This window comes from Poecilia mexicana, unplaced genomic scaffold (assembly GCF_051168715.1).
Source record: "Poecilia mexicana isolate PSO_F unplaced genomic scaffold, ASM5116871v1 scaffold_12, whole genome shotgun sequence".
Lineage (NCBI taxonomy): Eukaryota > Metazoa > Chordata > Actinopteri > Cyprinodontiformes > Poeciliidae > Poecilia > Poecilia mexicana.
In genome coordinates, this window is record NW_028263381.1 from 2,342,840 (window position 1) to 2,367,912 (window position 25,073).

Sequence of the window (25,073 nt, forward strand, 5' to 3'; positions counted from 1 at the left end):
CAAGCAGGCCCAGTGGAAGAGGTTAGAAGCTGTAAAACCTCCACATCCAGACTGATCAAGATCAACTTCTGACCCAGTGTTCTTATGTTTGTAAGAGTTATAATCTGCTGCACTGAGAGAGAAATGTAGCTGCTATGCTATCATCCTCACCATCTGAGAAAGGAGTAATAAGCTTCACAGAAATGCCCTGATAAGCTGAATAGAGAGATCAGAAAATGTCATATCAGTCTGGTTTGGGGAAATAGGTGAATTTATCACCACATAATGCTGTCCTCAACAATGGGTGCTGATTGTCGCTTGCTGTTTTGGGAATATGTATTTTTATCTAATGGCATTTTTGTGAAACCAGACTGTCATGATTGCTTTCCTGTTTTATTTAGTTGACAATCACAGTGAACCAGTTGAAACATTTTGTGAACCTGTCTGGAAGTTCTGTGTTGCTGCTGCTTTTCTCTTTAAGACGAATCAAGGGAGGAAAGCTAGAATATATAAAAATTCCAGCTACTTTTTTTTTATCACTTTATTGCTTGCATCTCTTCTGCTTAAAGTTGTTGTGGATTTTCAATAAAATGCTGCAAATAATGCATAATGCACTGTGTTCAGGAAAACTTCTGAGGAGTGTCTTAGGAGGGACATTATTCAAACACCCAGGACAATGTAGGACAGCATAGTCGTGTGATGGAGATTTGTATCTAGTAGCAGCTATTGTAGTGACCTTTGACATTAGCATATTTTCCACTGCACGATAGATACGAATTTCATTTATACAACAAATTGTCATTGTTGCTGTTGTGAGTACAGCTTCTGAAGACATCAGTTAAAATTGCACAAAATAGAATAAAAAAATAAGTAAATTTGCTTAATGGCAACACAGGAACTGCAACAATACCTGACATTTTTTGTTAGATTTTTCACCAGGATGAGATGTTTTTTTTTTTTTTTGGCACCGACTCATCATCAGTACAGCAGATGTAGCTAAGTAGCTAATCAACCACTGGTCTGTTCAGATGATCACTTATTAATAATTGCAAAATAAACATCAATCCTGAAAACATTAAACTGTAAAGGATTGAATGTCCTGCTCCTTGTGTGGGAAACATTTTTTTGTGATTTTTGGTCTTTAACTCTGTTACACTAGTGGATCTGTTGTCAGTCAGTTACCATGGCAATGGCTCTATGTGTGGCGTAGCCGACACGAAGAGCAATAAAAAAGCATAAGAGTGGCTTTGATTTGTTCTTTAACGTTTTCTCTGCATTATTTTCTCCTCAACGTGGCTCGCTGTGCTGAGTGAATAATTCCGACATCTCCAGGTTGCATTCTGTTAACTGAATCGCTCTACCACGGCAAGTAAAGGAATCCTCTTTTTGCCCTCCATGCGCTAAATTTCTGGACATAAACGGAAACATGCAACGTGCCTGCAGAAATTCTGGGATGCTTTGCACACCTTTTACCTGAGTAACATATTATGTTGTAGAACAGACAAATGCTTTAGACATTTATGTCTTTTGATGAGATGATATGATTTAGTTTTTTATTTTACCTATCATCTGAAACATATGTGCGTTCCCTCTAACTTGTAGGGCGCTAGCAGAAAACCCATCTCTGATTATCTGCCATTCATCTCTGTCTGACCAACATGTGAAGCACTTTGGCTGCTGATAGATAAAAACAAAGCACCTTTCAATGCCAGGGGTGATTCACTGCTGCACACGTCATCTTAAGTTTCAAAATGGAAACTGAAGGGTTTCCATTTTGATGTGACAGCTCATAGGCTTGGAGCTTTGTATCTGTCAGAAGTGAGAAAGATGTAAGGCAAAAATATATTTTTTTTCCTCAATTTGACATCTTAACTTTGTTTTGTAGCCTTTATCCACATTTAGAATTAGAAGCTAAAGTAGAAATGTGGCTCTTGTTGTTTTCCGAGTAACAAGAAGAAGGTGGGCTGATCAGGTGGAATCCTAATGAGAGGCTTTTGTTGTCCCTTTTTTTAGACTTCCTTCATTAGGGCCACACAACAAACTGAGCCGCCCTAATGATGCTGCACAGCAGTTGGGCATTTTGTTGTTGCTGCCAGCATGCAGGCTGCTTTTGGACTTCCAGAATGAATTAAATTGTCTTGAAATCCGACTGATGTCCTGAAATCAACTTGACCTTCCTGACTATAATCACAGGTACATGTTCCTTCTGTTTTTTATTTACCTTTAAATGCACTGCTTCTGGTCATTACCAATGGTAAAAACACCAATGGAAGAAAAACATAACATTGTATTTTTCAGAGGTAAAAAAAAGACACCATCAAAGGTTTTTCTGAACCTATGCTTATTGAACTGAAAACAAACATATTTACAATAACAATAACATAATCAGAAATAACATTTCTGATTATATTTTAACCTTCAGTTTTTGTTGGTGGATGATCTGCTCTGTCAGCTTCCCCTTTGGGAAAGCTGACTGTTGGATTTAGTTCTGGACTCTGCATAGGTCATCCCAAAACTTTAAAAACCTTACTGTTGTAGCAATTTTTTTTCTTTGTTTTGGCAAATGATTTTTTGTCATTTTGCTGCTGAAAAATTAAATCCATCTTAATTTGAAGCATCTTAGCATACCTTTCTGTCTGGTATTTTGAACTGTTCATGGTTTTATTCTTATCACTGCCACACTTCCAACTGTTAACTCGGAGTGTGATTCTACCACCACCGTACTCCTGTGTGTGACGTTTTTATACCAAACATATATGTGTGTATATGCTACATATATACTTGCTCAATAAATTACAATATCATTGAAAATCTAATTATTTTCAGGAACTCAGTTCACTAAGTGAAACACATTTACACTGAGATTGATGTTTTCAGACCTTTATTTCTGTTAATTACGATGAATTTCCACTGACAGCTAATGAAAACGTGACATTTGTATTTGAATATTACAGCAGGCCATTAAAACATTTTTAATATATAAAGATGGGCTTAATTAAAAGCATGCTTACAGGTTGCCTCATTGGAAGGCATATTCAAATTTATTGAATATTAGAACTGTAGCTGGACCGTTTGTATTTTCACGTTTCTGGTACGCCCATAAATCTGATGCACAGGCGACATCCTCTAACAGCAACGATAGACCCCAAAGCTGTTTCTCCAGGTTCGCTGAGGGTTAATTTCTGCTCCGAAAAATAATCTGATTGGACACTGGAACAGACAATTGTTGTGTTCAGGTTGTGCTAAAGGTAGTTAGCCTATCAGTGAAGCTATTCAGACCTAAAGTAGCATCTCAATGCTAAACATGTCAGCATCCACAGTCCACATTTCTAAGGAAGGATCAGGGCTTCCTGAAAATGTTTTTTGATTAAAATCCAATTAATTGTGATTAATTACTTACAGACCCTGCAATTAACTCAATTTAAAAATTTCAATCAAGTCCCACCGCTAGGTTCAATAAAATGGATTTTAAAGGGAAAGAGTGTCCAGATGTAACACGGCTCTTAAAAGTAAGAGCAGGTTTTCCACCATGGAGGATACAGACGTCGGTGCTGAAGGTCACACATTGACATCTGCTGTGTGACACGTCCAAACAGAGCGGCTGTAAATCATCCGTCCATGTCCATGTGTCTGGGTTGAAACAGCATTATAGAAATACTGCTATTCATGTGAATGACTTGTTCATGAAGTGCATCAGAAAGGAACTACAGGCCCCAGTCTGCTGATGTCTTCAGGATAATGAAGCATGAAATGGTGTTTGGTTTTCAAGTGTCTACCTGCAAACAGCTCTGAATAAACTCCTGGATGAAGCGTCCCAGAAGGGTTACTGCTTGTTCCTGATGAGAGAGATGACTCAACAGCTAAGCAATAAAACGAGAATCTCCCCAGATCGGTTTCAGTCCAGAACCACCGACAGGGAATATCAGTGGAATCAGCTTCTCTGTTGCAGTTTGCCTACCGTCTGTAGCTTTTTTTGATTCTTGAGTTAAAATGCAGGTTGCTTGTTGCAGCTTTCACAAAACATGGCATAACAGCAGATAAACCTGTTGTTAAGCCCTGTGGGGGTTTCACTTTATCATTGGGTTTAACAGAAGAACAAATTAATAATCACCAGCCACTTCAAGAAACAAAACGCTGGAAAAATGCTGTTTGGTCCCTGATGGACTGATGTGATTCTTCATTTTTATCCTCTGTCAATTCATATTTGCTAACTAAGTCAGATGTTTATTAGCTGTGTTTCCATTGACCATAAAACTTTGAAATTTGACATTTCAAAAATAAATTTGCTCAATGGAAACACGGCAATTTCGCAAAAATGTGTTTTTCAAAAAAACGTTTTGGCGCTGGGATGAGATGTTTCTATTTGGCCGTATTGTAAATGGTGTATTTCGCAAAACTGCAAAGGAAAGACTTTTTTTCATCACACCAGTCACATGATCAACAGCCAGATGTTGCCATTGGCACAAACCATGAAGAAAATAACAGGAAGTGGTAGGAAGATCACAGCATGTTTTTTAATGGTAATTTTTTTTTCAACATTAGCAGAATATTAACAAAATTTGGTCTCATTTATGATGGAAATGCTGCTACTGTGAAGAGTTTTCTGCAATCTTTTTATGCTGTTGCTGATCATAGAAATTAAGGGCCAACGTAACAAAAGGTCCTCTAGCAATGGGTGGCATTTTGACAATATTCAAGTTCTGGTCATATAGAGGTGCTTTTGATTTAAAAAAAAAAAAAGACATTCACTTCCTCACAAGATCAAACACAGATGTGATTTCTGCCTCTATCTTCACTATCTTTTACCAGGATATTATAGGTAGCATCACAACAATAATCCTATCTTTGTAAAGCATCTCTGGTGTAACTGAAATGAAGAATCTGCAGCATGCAGTACAGAGAGTTTCTATTTTTCTCCCTCTTCTTGAACACCATTTGTAAGACAAGATGTCCTCAGTAGTTTGGGAGAATATCTCTCACCTCTCTGATACAATCTCTGGTAAGTTAGTAAAGATGTTCAATCAAATCCAATGCAACTAGAATGTGTGGTACATCCCAAGTCTGGACAGTTGCTCATCTGGATGACAGAAGCATCTTTTTGTTTCCACATAAATCTTAATATTAGTTATGGGACTCGAGTAAAATTGTTAATCGAGGTAATTGCAGGGTTTGTAACTGATTAATTGTGTTTAAATTGAAAACTGTTTATGGACAAAATTAACAAGATTTTAAATTTAAAAATTCCTCTTCTGCAAAATTATTGAATAAATATAGATATGAGCTAGAAACAAGAAAGATGTTGTTTATAATCTGTTAATTATGTCATTAAACTATCAAATTGGTGCAAAGTGCTGCTCCACCCATACAGCTTTCAACCTGATCATCATTTAGAAATATAGATGCTGACATTAGTGTTGGGGACACATGTTGCTACGTGGTTTGCACCGAGATGCTATTTTAGGCTAGAATAGCTTCGCTGCTATGCTAGCTCCTTTTAGTACAACTTGAACACATGGTCTTTTCCAGCGTCCAATCAGATCATTTACTGGAGCTAAAATGAACCCCCAGTGAGTCGACAGAAGCAGCCTTGTCATCCATCACTGCAGTTAGTGAATGTGCGTCACATTTACAGACGTACCAGAAACATGTGAACACCAAGGTTCTGGCCAGAAACCTATGTGAAAAAACATTTTAAATTCATTATGATTTATGTAATTAAGTGAAATAACTCCCAACCTTCATTAGCTATAAGTTTTTATCAAAATGATTAGAAGTCAAACCTCTCAAATCATCTCCTCGCACTTCCTAATAAATAAATAATTAAATCTCATTGAGCTTTATTATCTTCAAGCAGATCATAGTTTGGACTACACTTCAATTCAATTTTCTGAAATTTTTTTTGTAAAATAAATAACATAGCAGTCATGGAACTAAATAACTTAATCAGCACTATGTAAATATAAGTTTTACATAATACAGATACACAGATGATCCTCTCGTTCTGCTGAGTCAGCATGTAACTTCCTTTCCACTCGGGCTCATCATGTGACCATGTGCACAGGCAGATATTTGCAGAATAACAACAGTTATTCATGACATTTGCCATGTAAAAATTAGATTTCTACATGGCAAATAATGCAGGTGTAGTAGAGTGAATATATATATGTAGTCCTTTCCTATCAAGCTGTCTGATGTAATTTGCTCCCAGTCTCAAGTTATTAGCTTAATGTCTCTCGGTTGGTAAGTGGATATTTCTGGTAATTCGTTTATAGGAAGAAAAGTCTTTATTTATTTTTTATTTTTTTGCTCGGCGTTTATATCAGAGCTGCATTTGTCTTATCATCTCATCTCAGATTTGTTGCTGCTCCTTTCTAATTCTGCAGCCTGAGAGGTTTGTTAGAAGGCGAGCAGAGAGTGAATTTATTTCCGGCTTGATGGCTGCGATTGCTGCTATCAGTTCAACAAAGCAATTTTAATGAGATCCAAAGGTTTGAAATAAGATCTCAAACTCCTCTGATATTGTTTTTCTCTCTTTGCCTTTTAATTGGCAGACTTTTTGAGAGAGCAGAGAGCCCCACAACTCTTCTCTTCTCTTTCACCACACTCCATCATTCCTCTGTTGTTTTTCTTCCCACCACTAATTTGATCTCAGCTAAATGTTTGAAGACTCCAACTAAAATCTAACTCCTAACTATCTGTGAGGCTGCTCAGCATCTGGGCTTCGATTATTCATCTGATGACTGAACCCAGTTAGTCACGCGTCACTGAGGCTACGTGATTAATCGACACTTGCCTCGCCGTTGTTTGCATTGTGAAGTTCCGTCCTGAAGCTCATCGGTCTGAAGAGAGAGAGAGAGGAGAAAAAAGAATCCTACATTCGGTAAACTTCATTTTTGCATCATGGGGGGAAAGGCAGCAACATCCATCTTTTTTATTGTCTAATGATGTTGCAGCTTCATTTGTTTTGCACGTTGCAATATTAAAACCACATTAAAAGCTCATTTTGATTCTGTCTAAACAAGCCCTCCATCCGGCGCTGTCTGTCTGCGTCTGTGTGTCCCTCTCATTATACATCATTGTTATCTCGGTTCAAAGGCAGAAATATGGCCATAAATAAGGTAATTGGGATGAGCGCAGCAGCAAAACAAAGGCTCAGTAAATGCAAATGGACTCACACAGGAGACCAATTAAGGACAAAAGGATTGTCAACCAATGACTTCCTAGAAAATCCTGTCAGCACTGTAAAGCAAATGAGATCGCAGATGTAGAGTTCAGGCAACAAACTGACACCGCAGTCTGATGGGGTCGACTCACCCACAGTGGGAAAGCGAAGCGCTTTCTTATGTTTTTGGTTTTTTATCACGATATCTTGGAAAGCTAACTATGACAGTGTAAGGGCCGGACTATAGAGGGTGTTTTTTTGTTTTAAATGAAAGAAAAACGTCAGAATAAAGACACAAACGTACCAGAAGAAAGTTGTAAAATTACTAGAAAAAGTGGTTTTAATGAGCAAAACGTCAATAGTTAACATCTGTCCTGACTGGCTCGTCTTTAAATAGACTCAGTTGTTCGCTTTAAAGTTCTGATACTGATGATAATTTGATGATACTAAAAGATTAAACATGTCCCATGAGTAAAAAATACCAATCTATAACTTTACAAGATGTTTAGCTGTCCACATTTTAATTGTTTTAATTATTAATTCATTCTACTGATATTGTGAATTTATTCTGGTATTCAGTTTATTCTCATATTTTTAACTTTAGGGACATTATAAGTTTATTCTCATGTTAGTCTGCCTTACTGTTTTATGTCTTAATTATTGTATTCTGACTTTCTGCTCATGATATATGGACTATGAATTTATACTTATATTATTATGCCTTTTTTCCTCTTATTACGTATTAGAGGAAAAAATTATTATAATTGTCGTATATTATTATATGACAATAAAGTCATATTATTACGACTTTATTGTCATCGAACTTTTTTCTCGTATTTTATAACTTTTTTGTCTCATATTATGACTTTATTCCCATAACACTATGATGTTATCCTCCTTACGCTTTGTCTTTATTATTGTAACATTTATTGTGATCTAATAATATTACAACATAATTTTGATGTGACTTTTTTTGTAATTTTATGACGTTATTCTCATAATTTAACTTTTCATTTTCTTAGCCTGGCCGTAACAGTCTGTCACTAACACATGCATGGTTGTATCGTAATGCAGAATTTTTTCAGAAAGTGACTTTTTGAGGCAATGATTCCTGGTCCAAACACCATTCATCACCAACACTGTGAAAGCACTAAATCTCAGTGTTGTATTTGTCTAAAGACATTAACATCAGCCATTGTTTAAGTCTAACATCCAGATTTAAAGCAACAAAGAGAAAAATGCTCTCTGATTTGAGCATTCTCTGACCTTAGAGGGATAAATCATGAAGAACATTAGATCTGCTTGTTAGTTACAATAAAAGGTGATCTGAGATCTTATTTTTCAGGAAGAAGGGAAAGCTGGCAATAAAGATAAAAATGGATGAGATGGGCCCAGTCGAGCTTTTCTAAATTGCTTCTCTGTAGTCAGAATCAAACTGCTTAGCAAAGAGATTATAGCTCCAGTCAGCAGTTTGCATTGCCTCCTTATGGGTCCAGCGATGTAGACACTTTGAGTTTTTAATGGTTTATTAAAACTGTTTTTATACCCGGTTGAGATATATGCATAAAAATGAGTCTAAACTGATAAAAGTCTAATTATTAGAGGAGATATTGCTTATCAGCTTGTAGAGCAGGGCATAGAACTCATTTTCATTTTGGGCCACATCAAAAATCTGAATGTCCTTAAAGGGCCGGTTGTGCCAGAATGTATTGATAAAACCCAGTAAGCTGTGAAAATATTAATAAACAGCTGTTTGTTTCAGCATTCAATAATATTGAACATCTTTTCACATTGATTAGTCCATTCAGGATTTTGTGATTGTTTTTTATTTTTTATTTTTTTTGCAATCAAAATCACAGATTTTTTGGTGCTAATTTCTAAATGTTTGTAAGGAATTTTTCACAATATTTGTTCTAATGTGACTTTTTATTGATCACCTTATGAATCACTTGACATCAAGTAAGGCTGAGGCGGCAGTCATTTAAACCCAATGGTCTTGATCAATTTTCAGAAAAATTTGTAGTAAAATCAGAGAGAAAAAAAAGAGGGGATCTGTTGATTTTATGTTAATTTTATGTTAATTTTGCAGATAAAAAAAAACTGGAGTGGCATATTAATGTATTTGGAGTCTAGAGGGCCACTGAAAACCCTATGGTGTGCCAGATTTGGCCCCTGGGCCTTGAGTTTGACACATGTGCTGCAGAGTGTCATTTAACTGACAAAAGGTTGAAGATTCAGGAATCAGGTTCCAGGTTTTCCAAACTCAAATTGTCTTGATCCAAGATTAATTGGAGACTGACAGACTAGTCTTATTATTAATAATAAAACATATATATTTTATTAAACTGGTTTCAGGATTACTTTGGAACGAAGATCAGATGAGCACTTCAAATGTTTGCAGGAGTCAGAATGGTGTCACTCAGAGGAACTCTACATGTGAGTTGTGGATCTGTGAAAAAGGAGCAGAATCACAGAGCACAGCAATGAAGAGAACTCACAAAAAGTGTCAGGACTTTTTCTGAAAATGTTCTGCCACCATAAAGCTGGGTAGCAAAGTCGTGTAATCCGGCATTGTGTGGAAGTAGAGGACGAGTATTAATAGGTGCGCCTGTTCCTTGCCTCTGCACATCAGAGACACGTCGTGCGTTGAAAGAAAACCGCCATCACACTTTCATTAATCGGCCTAACGTTTCATAGGCATAGGGAAATAAGCTGCTTTGGTAAATAATGCTCCTGCATCTCCCTCTCTTGCAATTGATGCTGTAACATGCACCATTTGATCTGAAGCTAAGTGAGCCGGCTAATGTTTTTTCTTTTTATTGGTTGTTAAAGGAATATTAAAGAATTCCACATCAGAATGTATGTGAGGCACATATGGTGCAAGATTTATGCTAGAGCTACTCAGATGTTGCAGGATTGACCCAATAATAACATCACTTAACTGTCAGACGTTCTGTCCACAATGATTAGGCTTCACTCATCAGACAGATACTTTCTGATGATCAGCTCGAGTTGGTAACTCCATTCTTAAAATGGAGAAAAAAGTCAATAAAATGATAGCGGCAAAGTATCCCGCCCTGACTCTGGTGGAACACCAGCTGCGTTTCCAATTGTGCAAATTGGAATTATGAAAATAAATTTGCTTAATGGAAACGGAACAAGTTCTTATGTTAGGATAAGGTGGATTTCAGCTGTATTTTTTTTTTTTTTGCAAAACTGCAATGGAAACACTTTTTTTCTGCATCACACGAGTCACATGATCAACAGCCAGATGTTACTACCGGCTCAAACCGTGAAGAAGACAACAGGAAGTAGCAAGAGGATGATGGATTTAAAAAATAATAATTATTTTTTTGGTCAATATGCAGGCGGCTCCACCAGAGCTCTCACAGCATCACTGTTCATAAAAACTTGTGTGTTGAATCCACAGCTCTTCTGTAAAATGGCCGACTACAATTCCCCCAAAATACCTCATATGTACCTGCTCCCGAGTAGGCGGGGCTTGTCGCTCTAACGCCAAATAAGACACCGATTTCTCCTTTGATTGGGTGATAGATGATGAGCACTAGCACCATGTCTGAATTATGATAAAGCAGCAGGTATTTAATGTATTGTGATGCTAAGCTGTTCAGTGATTAAAATACTTTTCTTATTTTATAAAAGTCTAGTTTGGGCATGGCTCTGGGAATGGATGCAGTGTTGATGTGCAGATTAATGCTCTGATTTTCTCTGCAAAGAAGTTGGCAAATTCATGTCAGGTCTGTCGACTGCTGCAGATAAAACTCAAGTATTATTAATGTTTTTGTTTATGATTTCTGCAAAGAACATTTCCCTTGCATGTTTTCGTGTGGTTAGCTACGCAGTCTTTCTTTATAAATTTCATAATAAATGTGAAGTTGAGTTTTAGTTTAGTTTACGTTCAACAAAGTCGTCTTGCTGATCTGTTTGTACATATCTCCATGGAGACTTCTTCCTAACAGACAGAACCTTCACATTAATGGGAGCAATGATGCTTTAAATTTTAGAATGGATGTTATCTACCAGCTCATCCACATGGTTACAGTATCAGGGTGAGGAGGAAGAGTATAGCTGATTAAAAGTTTCTGCTGAAATAAACAAAGATTTGCACACATTTGTAATGGAAAGAAACTCAAGGCAGAAAATTAGTTATTAGAATCACCAGTATTCATTCACACTAATGGGTCTGTGGGATCTGAGAGGATCTAGTTTAGGATTTCTATGCTGATGTTTCCTCTATAGAAATTTCTTGTAGCTGTGGTTTTGTTTTTGGTTCTGTGGTTCTTTAAACGATTGGAAGTTGTAGAGGCAAAGAGAACTCATTGGACTTTACATACTCTGCTTTTATTTTACATTAATGAACAGGTCCAAGGTTGTTATTTTTTTAAATATATCTCTAGATGTAAAGGGACAGAAAAAGCTCTTGTTGTTGACAGCTCAAAGACATTTCACTGCATCTGTTTTAAAGCGACATGGAGAAAGCTTCTGGAGGTCTTAATGGAGTTTATGAATTGCATAAAACTCAACAACTCCAACCTTTTAAAAGCCTTCCTCCAGTTTAAGGAAGCCTGCTGTTTGTTGTTGTAGGGGTGAGAGGAAAGACGCGGGGTGTGTGTGAATGCGTACATACAGGAGGCTCGTGTGTGTGTGTGTGTGTAAATGCTGCTGTGTGCTGTTTTGAGCCAAGCTGCTGGAGATGGCATTTTAGAATGCACGGCAGAGCGGTTTCCCTGTCTATACTTTTCTTTTTCGGTTTTTTTTTTTACACCTTCTTCCTCCCACATGTGGGGTTGACTCCTGTCATGCTCTACTGCCTGGTTTCCGTGCTGCGCTGTGTGTGTGCGTGTGCATGTGTGTTTGTATGTATGTTTCAACCAGCTTAAACCTTTTGACTTTTTTGCATGAGTACAGCCACAAACTGCAGTGTGTTTTATGGGATGTTGTGAAATACCAACACAAATTGGTATATATTTAGGAAATTATTGAAAATGGTACAATGATTGCCCGATACTTTTAAAACCTGCTTTTGCTACCATTATGCATCCTCTGAGGTATTTCTCTACCAGCTTTGTACAGACGGACATTTTAGCACGTTCTTCTCTGCAACATTGCTCCATCTTCCTTGGACTGGATGCTTCTGTTAATATGTGTTTTTAAGTTTTGACCATATGTTCTTAATTGGATAGAGGTCTGGACTTTAACTGGACCACCCTGATGAAATTGCTGTGATCTGAACTGTTCTTTTGTAACCCTGGATGTATGTTCTGTTGCCATCCTGTCCTCCGACTCAAGTATTTTCCTCCTCTTACAGGTTTTATATCAGAGAATGCTTTGTATTTGGCTTCATCCATCTTCATATCAACCTGGATTAGATTTCCTTGTCTCTGCCAAGAAAAGCATTCCCACTGCATCATGTTCTTACTTTGTGAATGGGAGTGTTCAGTGTTATATGTCATGTTAGATTTATGCCTTCTTTAAAGTTTTGATTGTTGAACAAAAGTTTACTTTTATGTCTGATTTGATTACAGCATTTTCTGTGACTTGTGCCAAACTAGAAACAGGCTTTCTAATGGCTTCCCTTCTGTTGAGGGACTGCCTGGGATGATTCATCTGCTTAAAGACGAACTAAAATATGATTATTCTAAAACATGTTTAATCCTTTTCTAGGCTAAAGAAGGTTCTAATATTTCTTTAGCCTTCGAGAACATTCCTTAGCCAGCTATAACTTTCTTTGGTCTTCTAAACCTTTCTTTAGCATTGTACATCTATCTTTACCTTTCTAGAAAATTATGTAGCCTTCTAGAGCTTTCTATGACTTTCTTTAGCAGTCTAGAACATTCTTTAGCATTGAGTACTTTGTTGCATGTTCTTGAATGTTCCACTAATTACTAATTGGATACATTTCTCATGACAACTTCCTTCATTTCCCATAGTCCAGATGGGTGCCAACAAGTTTGACCAGCAAGTTTGAGCAGCTAGCTGGGCGCGTTGCTCTGTTTCGTCTCCACCAGGAGACCCACTGTGACTCTCAAACTGATCGTCTTGGTGTCGCATACAAAGCAGTTTGACGTGAAATCAGTTTGTCACTGAGCTGTTTCCTGTGTGAAACCATATGTGGTTGTAAAATTTTACTTTTGCATAAACCTTTACAGATTTATTCATTTTCCTTCACGGCTATGCACTGGTCTACCATCCAAAATGCTATGAAAACACATCGAAGTTTGTGGTTTTCACAGACTAATGTGGCTAATATCCAGAAGCTGTAATGGAGGTCAGAGGCACAACCACCCAGACCTTACTCTTCAAGACATTTTAGTTATTTCCTGTCTTGCCACTTGTAGTGACTCATCCTTTGATTTCCTTTTCTTCTCAGATAAAGAAGTCCCCACAGTCCCTCTCTCAATTCAGTCTCCAGTGTTGACAACAGCCGGTACAAGGGAAGATGGATCTAAAGGTAAAACTTCCAGCCTCGCAGCAGGAGGTTTCCTGCACTCTGTGCTGGCCCAAAGAGGACGCCTCGTCTCCAAGAAAGGGGAGGTCATCCCCTCTGCGCTGCCCCAGAATCTGCTTCCTCTCCTGGGCAGAGGACTCAGTGTCAACTCCTTCCATGGAAGCAACCCCCAGGAGCATCAAAGCAAGGGATTACCGTCAAGGGCAAAGTCCCCAGCATCAGCTGCGGCGTCGGGCCAAGGCAGCAGTCCAAGCCAACCGCCGTCCACAGACACACACTCTCAGCTGCCTCACACGAGGACACACACACCTGAACCGGAGGCGGAAATAACCACTGTACCAGACGTGGACACTGAAACGCCTTTATCAGGTATGTCACAGTTAAACTGACATTCTGTCTGAAATACTTAAATGAAATTGTATTTTTTTTTCTTTCAAGTTTTGGAAAATGTTGCGTCTGAATGTTTGTGTTGCAGCAATTTGTGCGCTCTTTATTAGCCCAGCAAACCTTAAGAACATGGAAGAGACTCAGGACAAAAGACACCGTTTGAAGTTAAATGACATTTTTGCAACAATAAATACCGTGGATATCTGAAAATGTTTTTGAACACAATTTTCTTTCATTCTTTCAGTGTTGGTTTTTCTATGAAGTGTCAGTTTGAATTTCCTTTTGAAAGAAACACAATAATATCTCCAGTGCCTTTCTAAACCTAAAAAGCTGTTTTATGCAGTTATTATCATCTTAGCATAGCTAATTTTTACTATTTACATGAAGAGATCCACTATTTAAATCTTGTGTTTTTAATATGGCGTTTTGGTTCAGTTTGTAGAGAAATATAACTTTTTTTTAACCATGAAAACAAACTGTCAGTCACTTTCTTCTTGGATTATTTGCTTTCAAATCAAAATTAGCTTTTCTATACTACAAAAAATATCTAAAATGTGCTAGTTTAAGTGCTACATTAATCTATACTACCAAACATTAAAATATATAATCAGTATTAAAATCTGTCTAAATTCAGTCCAAAGGATAATTTGTACTGAATAATCATCACTTTCCTAAAACAGTAAAAAAAAAAAATTCACAAAAAGAAAAAAGTGTTGATTTTTACTTATTTATTTATTTATTTTTTATTTACCAAAACCACTTTTGGCAAAAAATAACTTTTAGGAAGGTAATGATTAAGAATGCACCGATTGAAGTTTTCTGCTGATTAACGATCTTTAAAGAGCCTGACCTGCCGATTGTGATTTGGCCTTTTGTTTTTATCAAAATCTTTAACAAAATCCATTTACATTTGGTTAAAAATCTGACAAAATACTAAACTATTTAGCTTTTGACAAACACTGTATCAGTATGAAATGGAAATGCAATTTTTAAAAAATGAATGTTCCAGCTTAACTAGAAACAAATATAACTTAAGGTGTTTAAGAAAAGAACGGTTTGTAATGTAATAATGAAGTGAAGTGCAAGAATCCTAATAAGGAGAGAATTATGTGACTCGGTCCAGCATGGAGCTTCTGAAAAGCCTGGGAGAGAAGAAGAAGAGTGGCTATTTACCCTGAGCCTGTTAACGCCCCGGAGACCTGGCTGCACCTTTTTCCTGCATACTGCTTAAAATCCTTGTAATTTCTGTCTTTAATTACACACAGCAGGGATTTCCAGAGTGGTTCCAGTTAGAATGCCATTAAAAGGGATTACAAGCGAATTCAACAAGGGGGGGGGAAATAATCTGAACTCTCTGCTCTCTCCTCCAGCTGCATCCAGCTGCATGGTGAATTTCTCTGACCCAGAGGGATACATAGACTCCTCTGACAACCCGCCTCTGCCCGACGGCCTCTTCCTGCACTGCACCTACACCGTGACCGTGTACACCGGCTACGGCGTGGAACTGCAGGTGTGTGCGCGCCCCTCAGGGAAATCCCACGGCTGCGGAACTGCAGCCAGGCTGGGACGTGTTCGCAGCCCTCAACAGCGTCTAGGTATCACAACTAGAGCGGCTTTAATGGAGGATGCTGCAGTGTTTGTGCTCTGGTCGTTATGTTGGATGCCTTTAGTCTGGAGGCTGACTTCTGCCTCCTGGTGGCGGCTTGTCGTTTCTGAATCAGCCAAGCAAGGCGGGCAGAAACTGGAATTCCTCCAATGGAAACATTTGATGAAGGGAATCTGTAGATCCAGTTCGAATGTCACAAACATGAGTCATTTCTGACCATTTGTAAATTAGGTTTCCTATTTGGGAAAGGTTGACTGTTTTAAAGGGGCAGTATTGTGCAAAATCTTTTTTTTTTTTTTAGCTTTATATCATATTATTATGTTATTTCCTGTTGTCATGATTCTTCTGTGCATGTCTGAGGAATCCTTGAGTTTCTCATAGAAACCATTCATGGAGATGAGCTCATCATGTGAACTGTCTCAGTCTAACGCTCCTAAGAAGGTTATAAACTGACTGGAATGGCATTATTGCGATAACAAGCAGAAGGCCGAGTGTCAGAAAGAGCAGAAGCTTCTTAAAGAGACAGAGGCCCAATTTCAAGATGTCAAAATCAAATTTGTTTTAAGTCATATCTGAAATGTACAGCATTTTGGTAACAACTGAACATAATTCTGCCACTTTAAACAAAAAGAAAACGAAATGCTTTCAGTGTTTTGTTTTTTTTCCCCCATCTCCAATCATCTCTTATTGCTGCGGTGTCTGACTGCCTCCCCATTGCCTTCCTGCGTTTCCAGGTGAAGAACGTGAACCTCACGGACAGCGAGCAGCTGTCCATCAGGGGCGTGGACGATCAAGGCGCCACGCTGGTTCTGGCCAATCACACGCTGCTGGTGGAAGGTCAGGTGATACGCAGTCCCACCAACTCTCTGTCCGTCTACTACCGTTCGGCCCCAGAGGGGAGCATGGGCCTCTTCCAGCTGCACTACCAGAGTAAGTCGCCACGCCACACAGGCACACAAACGCAGCAAAAACCTAATCATGTGTTCATACAAACCGGTTATGGAATTATCCGACAGCCCTTTCATCGGGCTGTCTGTGCTCTCTAAAGTGTTGGTGTTAATTGCATAATCAAATACCTTCTCATTGAGTCACTCAGCACGGTGATTGAATCTGTCATGTGAATTAGCTGATTAGCGCTCTGATTAATCGTCTCTCGGCTCATTAGGAGGCTGAGGACACGGCGAGTGTGTGTGTGTGTGTGTGTGTGTGTGTGTGTGTGTGCGTGTGCGTGCGTGTGTGTGTGTGTGTGTGTGTGTGTGTGTGTTCATGTTTGTTTTCACGTGTGTCTGATGACGCGGTTCTAACATGCGACGAGCATCAGAGGGGACATCAGAGCGCCGGGCCCACCTGTGCTGTTAATCACAGCCGTCTCATCGTTTTGCGCCGCTCCTGTGATGGAGCTGACTCGGATCAAAACGCTGCATGCAGAGGAAGATTTGTGCGCGATCAAATAAGACGTGAGAAACAACAAAACCGAAATTAACAGGCGAGGAATATTAATCCCATCCAGCCTGAAAAGCGTATTAAGGCTTTTTCAGATGATAATGTACCTACAGGTGAATGGGGTCCTGTCAGTGATAAATAACAGGAAGATAATTTAAAGCATGAAGAAGTTAACAATTCTGAGGAGAGAAAGCAACATAGGAAGCTATAAAAAATCCAATGCCATCCTTGGGATTCTGCTTTTTACATATATGGGCCAATACAGAACCAGTATTTAGATTCAGTATTTTTTATTTATTTATTTGAATATAATTGTCAAAATTGTCAAAAGAAGAAAAAAAAGGTAAATGTACCATATTTGATGGAGCTTTCCATTGACACTTTTAACAAGTTTTTTCCTGTATTTTCTACTTCAAGTCTACAGCTGCGTTTCCACTGACCATGAAATTGCACAACTTGACATTTCAAAAATAAATTCACTTAAAGGAATGCGCAAGTTTAGGAAAAAAATCTTGTTTTTCCATAAAATATTTTGACGCTAAAAATATTTTAGCTGTTTCTAAATTGGTTTATTTTGATAAATAAGCCAATTTATTTGTTTTAAATAAATTAGAAACTTTTTTTTGCATCCCACAAGTCACATGAGAATGTGACTCATGTGACATACCACATATTGAGAATGTGGTATGTGCTGTTATATGTACATTTCCTAACAATCAAACTGGCACAACGTTTATATTTCACATATGGAGAAACGATGTGCAGGGGATCGCTATTTTGTGAAGTGAAAGCAACAAAAGAAGCTAAAATGAATTAAAAATCATATTTTTGGTTTTACGTTTGGTTTCTCTGGTAACCACAACACAGATCTGGTCAAACGTCAACAGTGAATCTTTTTCTGTCTCAGTCTTCAGGCTGAGTTGCTCACTTCCGAAGAGACCTCACTTCGGGGAAGTGTCGGTGCTGGACCTGCTCCCTGGAGGCGTAGCCAGCTTTCACTGCCACATGGGTTATCACCTCCAGGGGGAGCCGCAGCTCACCTGCATCAACGCCTCGCTGCCGGTCTGGAGCGGCAAGGAGCCGACCTGCAGGGGTGAGTACGTATGTGTGTGTAGATTCACAGCATTGACTCGATCCCAGGACAGTTTAAGGCGTTGGGTTAGTGTCCCATACTCCAGTGTGTGTAAAGCGTGCCCTCCTCCCTGTAGCTCTTTGTGGAGGGACAGTGAAGAATGCAACGGTGGGGCGGGTGCTGTCGCCGTCCCCCCACCACGGACCAAACGCCACTTTGGACCGTTCCTGCTCCTGGTCCCTGGAGGCACCGAAAGACCAAAGACTACATCTGCACCTGGAGAGGCTGGCCCTGGGGCCGACCGACAGGTAGGGGCCAAACAGGTGGGACCAACAGGTGGGAACCCGTTTATCCCAGGTTCATGTTGAGTTTGAAGTTGTCTAAGACCATGTTGTATCCATTTACAAACACCCTCTGCTCCTTTAAATGTCTGTTTTAAACAAGATGTGTTTACTTCACCTCACACCTGGTAGTGCGGTAGACTCGGTTTGATTGGGGACCAAAGGTGCAACATTTATTACAGTTTCAGTCGGTGCTGTTCTCTTTCACATTACGCTGTTAAGCAATCCAAACTATTAGGAAAACCTTGTTCCTCTCTTCACCTGTGATGGCGCTGCACCAAGAACCACTGAAGGAAACGACACAAAAACCTTTGAGGAAGACACAAAATATAAACAAGATGGAGATTTTAGCAGTTATAGGATTTCTCTTTTGTCTTTGGTACCAGACAATGACCTATTTCTCCTGCTGGTGCTGGACTCATGCCTCTGTTTTATTGCGATTTACCCAGAATTCCCTGCGCTGTAGTCCGCTTCCTGCTTGTGGAGCAGTTTCTGGTCCACTTGGCGTTCACATATGCATTCCAACCAGACCAGAGGTCACTGCAACCGAGACAGAGACCGAGGTTTTCAGGCAGACCAGAGTTTACTGTTTTGGTCAACATCAAAGTTCAATTATTCATTCACACCTCCACAAACAAACCGGGTCAAACCGGTTTCTAGGCAAACTGACAGGAGTTTGATTAAAGAGGACAAACCATGGCTGGTGTGAATGCAGCCTTAAGTTCTTCAACGGATGAGTCTGACACATTCTGCTGATCTGTTGTGTTTGCCTCCCTTCAGGCTGGTGTTGTGGAGCGGCCTGGACGCTGGCTCTGTGGTGCTGTTTGATTCAGGGCGGGGGGGGCAGATACCCTTTGAGGGGGTGATCAGCGAAGGTCCGGCTGTGAGGGTCCAGTTCATCACCGATCAGCCCAACCATGAGACCGGGTTTAACATCCGCTACGAAGGTAGAGGGTCAGAGGTTACAGATAAAACACATCACACACACACTGGCAGGAACACTGCTGGGCCCCGGGCACAAACATGTCCCACCAGTGCAGGTGGTTGATGCAAATAGAGGCTTTTTTCCCCCAATTTGGACAAAACAATGACCCATAGATTAAAATCATCTCTCAGAAACGTTGAGTACAACACAAAGTCTTCTCCATCTTTTACTAACCAAGCTTTCTGCTTTCCCTTTAATTTCATGGTAGACTGGATCACGTCTGTTCATTGACTTCTACACTAAAGCAGATTTTGGTGCCTCCAAATCTGCTTTTAATTTCAAATAAACATTGAGCTAAATCATATAGTTACTGCTGAGAATGCACTAAATCTGTTTCAGGTTTCCTTAACTGACCCTAACATAAATGAATCAAGTGGTTGCCTTTCTTTTGTAAAAACCCTCTTGAGGTTTTGGATCTACACTGATTTACACATTCCTTTCTGACAAAAAAAAAAAAAAAATCAGGCTATTTTCTTTGAATAAATAATTTCATGCCTAGTTTATTGTTGAGCAGGAAATAAATTCTGTTAAACATTTTGCTGAATTAGTTTTTAAAAAATGTTTTCTCTTTTGTCGCTTGAGTACTCTTGAGTTGACAATTTTTGGCTCACGCTGTGGAAAGTTTGGACACCCCTGGCTTAACGTGATGTTCTGCCAAGCTGCTTTCTGACGGACTGCCAGGGAGGGAGCTGCTGATCCGCAGAGGAGGAGATAAAGTTTCTGTTTTCTGGCAGCTTGATGTTGCCAAAGCATGATGACGTTTCCTCTACCATCTTAATCCAATCACTGGACATAAAATGGCTAATTAACTAAGACTCATATTTCCAGTAAATCAGCAGAGACATTTTTTCAGAATCACTCCCGCGCGCGCACACACACACACACACACGCACACACACAACCCCCCACACACACACACACACACACAGTGTTCCTGACATCCTTCTTTCTTTTTGCTGTTTCAGCTTTTGAGCGTGGCCACTGCTACGAGCCGTACCTCCAGAATGGAAATTTCACCACATCGGACCCCTTGTACGGCGTGGGAACGGTGGTTCAGTTCACTTGTGACCCCGGTCACTCTTTAGAGCAGGGCCCTCCGGTGATCGAGTGCATAAGCGCCAGGGACCCGTACTGGAATGACACGGAGCCACTCTGCAAAGGTAAAAGAATGACCTTCATGTTGGAGGATTTCATCTTTTTACTCTAAATCATAGTCTAAAACTCATTAGTCTGAGTAGGGTTGAATTGTTTGGTGTCAAACGTTGTGATTCCAGGCAACAACAGAAAGAAGGAACACAAAAAGCTTGAGAAAAAGAAAAAAGGCAAATAAAGATTGAAACAGAGACTTGAGATTGTTTTTTCATCTGAACTATGATGTCTGTTAATGCTGACATTATTCAGCAATGGTAGATACCGCTGCTAAGTGTTTTATTTCAGCAGTTTTGTTTCAGCTTAATCACTTATGATAAGTTAAAGTGACAGGCTAGAGTATCAGACAGAACTAGCAATCAGTACATCTGTAGTTGACACTGAGGACTGTCCTGTTACTAAATTGTCCTCATCTTCCTGTCCTCCGTCTGTCCCGCTGCAGCTCAGTGCGGCGGGGACCTGACGGGTCCAGGCGGAGTCATCCTGTCCCCAAACTGGCCGGAGTGGTATGGAGAAGGAGAGGATTGCAGCTGGAGGATACATGTTGGCGAAGATAAACGAGTGCTGCTTGATGTTCAGCTGTAAGGAAAACACATCGTTTACTTGACAGAGAGTCAAATGGGCACGTTAGTTAATTACTTTAGAAAAGAAATTAACTGTCAGTTGGAGTTTAACTTCCAGATAAACGTAAAACTCTGAGTTTAAGGTAAGAGAGGATGTAGCTGATGGTGGATGTAACACCTGTGTTTGCTAATTGCTGCTGGCTAGTGTGAAGGACAGGAGATTAAAGAAATAACATTACAATGTTATAACATGATGCAAACCTCAAAACAAAAAATCAATGTTACATAATAACATAATACTGATCCTTTCAGTGAAGCACATCCTTTATTTCCCTACTATCGGACAGTAAAGGACATTCTGGGAAGGTTGAATCTTTTATAAATCACAATATAATTCTTTAGATGGAGAGTTCAAGTTCAAACAGTTTGAATTGCTTCTTCACACAATTCAAACAAAACCCCATTAAAAACCTTTCAGCAAATGCAAAGTTATTTTTTGGCAGAAATATGTCAAAGTATTTCATTTTCCCTGTCTAACCTCGGCTCTCGACGCCCTCTGGGGGTGCTAAACATGTCAGACGCTCCCACAACATATTTCCAGACTATTTAGCATTTCCCCGTTAGCGTTTAGCTCAGGGCGTTTCTGGTCTGCAGTGCATTCAGTTGTCAACATCTGCTCTCCGAGGCCTCCTGACCAGCTGCGCTGTTTTCTCACTTGTGGCGATTCTTCTTCCTCTCACCCTCACCATCCTCAGACTAAACATCAGCGACAGCGACATGCTGACCTTCACGGATGGCGACGAGGTCACGACCCGGATCCTGGGGCGCTACGTTGGAGGCAGCAGCCCCTTCAAGCTCTCGTCCAGCACGCCGGACCTGACCGTCACCTTCCACTCTGACCCTGCCGGCCTCGTCTTCGGGAAGGGGGAGGGGTTCATCATCAATTACATCGGTGAGCGCTTAGGAACTGTTAGACCTGGACCCACATCTGATGAAGGAAGAACTTTTGCAATTCTTATCCATTATAAACATTTCAGTTATGTGTTTACTTCAAGACATGCTGATTTGTTTGCCAGTTTTTTAGTATTTTATATAATTCCTTTGTACAAAACGTATCAAATCAACTCCTAATACATTTTAATGCTGATTGTTATTTAGGAGTCTCAGCTCTGTAGTTTTGGGTTATCAGGTTTGTGTCTGAGCCTGGAGGAAGAGGAGTTGTTTCCTCCTGCTGCTTCAGAAACAGCAGGACTGCACTGCCTCTTGGAATGACTTTATTACAGGATTTGGTATGAAGGTTTCTGCCATTATTTATACGAATTCAGACAGATTAAAAAAGAGCAAACTAATAAATCCTTACAGGACGAAATAGCTATGATCATAATAAAGGAGCAAACGTATTAAATTTAAAATATCTTATCTTTTAAATTCTTTCTTAGAAGGAAATGAAAGTCTTACAAAGTTCTTCTTTGGCCTTTAAAAAAAAGAGGAACGTGATTAAGTGGATGGGTAATTACTATATAAGTATATCTACAATTTAAATCAATAAAGGCTACATAGAAAATATAAAAAAGCCCAAAACTTTGAGCTCAGAAGATTGCAAAATCTGACTCCTTCACGTTTTGTTCCGTTCAGATCCAGAAATTGCTATTACATAAAGTTACTTCAAGATTATTCTACTGTATGAAAATGTATAATTCTAAGTTCTCCATATAAGTGAATAATGGTGCTGGTGATTTTGGTGAATTCTCTGTGACTCTAATTGTGTTTCCATTAAAAATGTGCGCGAAGACATCAGTGTTGTATTCAAGTGTTGGAGCGACAAGCCCCGCCCACTTGGGAGCGGCTATATGTTATTTCTTTTTGGGGAAACTGTAGTGGACTAGAGGAGCTCTGGTGGAGCCAGCTGCAAAACAAAAACAAATCACCACCATCCTCCTGCCACTTCCTGTCGTCTTCTTCGTGGTTTTTGCCAGTAGTAATGTTGATAATGTTTCTGGTGATGTGAAAAAAGTGTTTCCAAGGCAGTACATCTATTTTGGTACGGTAAAAGAACCAACTCATCCTAGTGCAAAAACTTTTTCGCATTTCATCAAAATCCACTAAACAAATTTATATTCGGAATTTCTATTTGCACAATGTTCTTAGTGGAAGGGCAGCTATTGCTTCATCCTTAAAAAGGACCAGGAGGCAAGATATTTTCTTCCACAAATACATTTATTTATTAATTTGTATATTCAGGAGAAAAAAAATACAACTTAATTAACAATCTAAAATGTTAAGGTTTCTTTAAAAAAATACAAAAAGTGCAGAAAAAAAAGTCTTCACTGGAACACATTCAGAAATCTTTTAGTTATCTTTTAATTCATTTCAATTTTTCCTCAAGCCGCCTCTTCCTCCTCCTCCTCCGTTTTTCCATTTTCCCTTTTTGTCCCTCTCACATTCTCATTTGGCTTTTCTTCCACTTTCCCTCTGCCCTTATTCAATCACATCCTATTTGTTTCACCAATCGCACAATGACACTCGTTCACATACAAGTGTGGGCTTTCAGAGGCGGTGGCTTCCTCCACTCACTCGCCTGGCGTGATCGGCGCCGCGTCCCAGATCCAACACCTGACACCAATTTAGGCGCGCACTGAGACACACACGGTTCAATTTACTTGTCACCCTCTCGACACCACAAACTCCCATGCCTTTCCCAGAGGAGTAAATTATGTAGCCACAACAACACGAGGCTGCGCTCCTTGAATAAAAGCGAGTATGTGTGCGTGTGTGTATGCGCTCCAATAATAAATGACACGCCGTAAAATGTTCAGGTCGCATAGCAGAGGAAGACCAAGTCAATAGAAAAAAAAAGATAAATTGATACCGGAGCTTCAACTTCCAAATCCCCGCGGCCCCGTTAGGCTGTAAGCCAACAGTTCAATCATCTGATGTACGGCGGGAATAACGAGATGATTCCATTTGACCTAGACCAGGGGTGCCCAAACTTTTTGAGAGTAAGATCTACTTTTTCTCTCACCAGCCGCCTGAGATCTACCTCATGACACAAAGACATAAAAATGACAAATTAAACTCTATTGACTTATTTTGTATGCGAATATGCATCAGTTATAGCAGAAATAATAAAGTGACAGAAAACCTAACGCAGTTTCTTCCTCAGAGAGATTCTGACACTGGGAGCAGGTTACTGGTTTCTCTGTCAGAAGCTGGTTGCAAACCTGAGGCCAGTAGGTGTCGGTCAGTCATGGTAGATCTGAACTTTGGTTTGATGACCTCAATATGAGAAACTAACCAAAGGGTAAAGGCAAATCTTCGGAAGTCGGGATATAATTAATTTAATTTCACATAATTATCGTGGTGGAATTTGTTAAAACTTAATGAAATATATTTGTCCTATTTGATGTTTGTTGTGACGTATGCTCACAAACGAACGAGGTAATTAGTCCAAGTTTGTCATTTATTGAACGTTCAGAAACTACAGCAGGTGTGATGAGCCACAGCAAAGGTAAACAAAGGTAAAACAACCCGAACAGATGATCAAATCAAAACCACTCCTACCTTTGTACTTTCTGTCTCTTTGTAGTTTAAGCACACCTGTTGCCGTGGCAACCGCCTGCTCCTGCAAGCCAAGCAGAGATTACATTAAAAACACAACATTCAGTCCGTTACAATATCAGGTTTCCAGGCTTGATATTTATTCTTGAGTAGCTCATTTAAACTCCTGCTCTGCTTGTCAGTCGGTCTTTGAGTCGCCTTTTTTTTTCTGTTAATGAGACCGAAACGCACTGAATTGCGCAACACCTTGTTCAAACAATAATTACTGAGATTATTAATTTTAACACGTTTCGTTTATTTTTTTCTATAATTATTCTTTTTTAATGAAACTACAAACGTTTAGGATCTTAGTGAATATT

The 25,073-nt window shown here is 39.4% G+C and overlaps 1 protein-coding gene across 1 annotated transcript in view; it reads left to right on the forward strand.

Moving 5' to 3' along the window:
- Positions 1–25,073, forward strand: part of sez6l (seizure related 6 homolog (mouse)-like) — a 64,686-nt gene that overhangs the window by 28,857 nt on the left and 10,756 nt on the right. Inside the window, exons 2-10 of the mRNA XM_014996373.2 lie at positions 13,533–13,979; positions 15,368–15,507; positions 16,338–16,533; positions 17,954–18,139; positions 18,255–18,426; positions 19,240–19,406; positions 20,410–20,604; positions 21,036–21,174; positions 21,912–22,108. Coding sequence (XP_014851859.2) covers positions 13,533–13,979; positions 15,368–15,507; positions 16,338–16,533; positions 17,954–18,139; positions 18,255–18,426; positions 19,240–19,406; positions 20,410–20,604; positions 21,036–21,174; positions 21,912–22,108 — 1,839 coding nt within the window. The remainder of the gene's footprint in view (positions 1–13,532; positions 13,980–15,367; positions 15,508–16,337; positions 16,534–17,953; positions 18,140–18,254; positions 18,427–19,239; positions 19,407–20,409; positions 20,605–21,035; positions 21,175–21,911; positions 22,109–25,073) is intronic.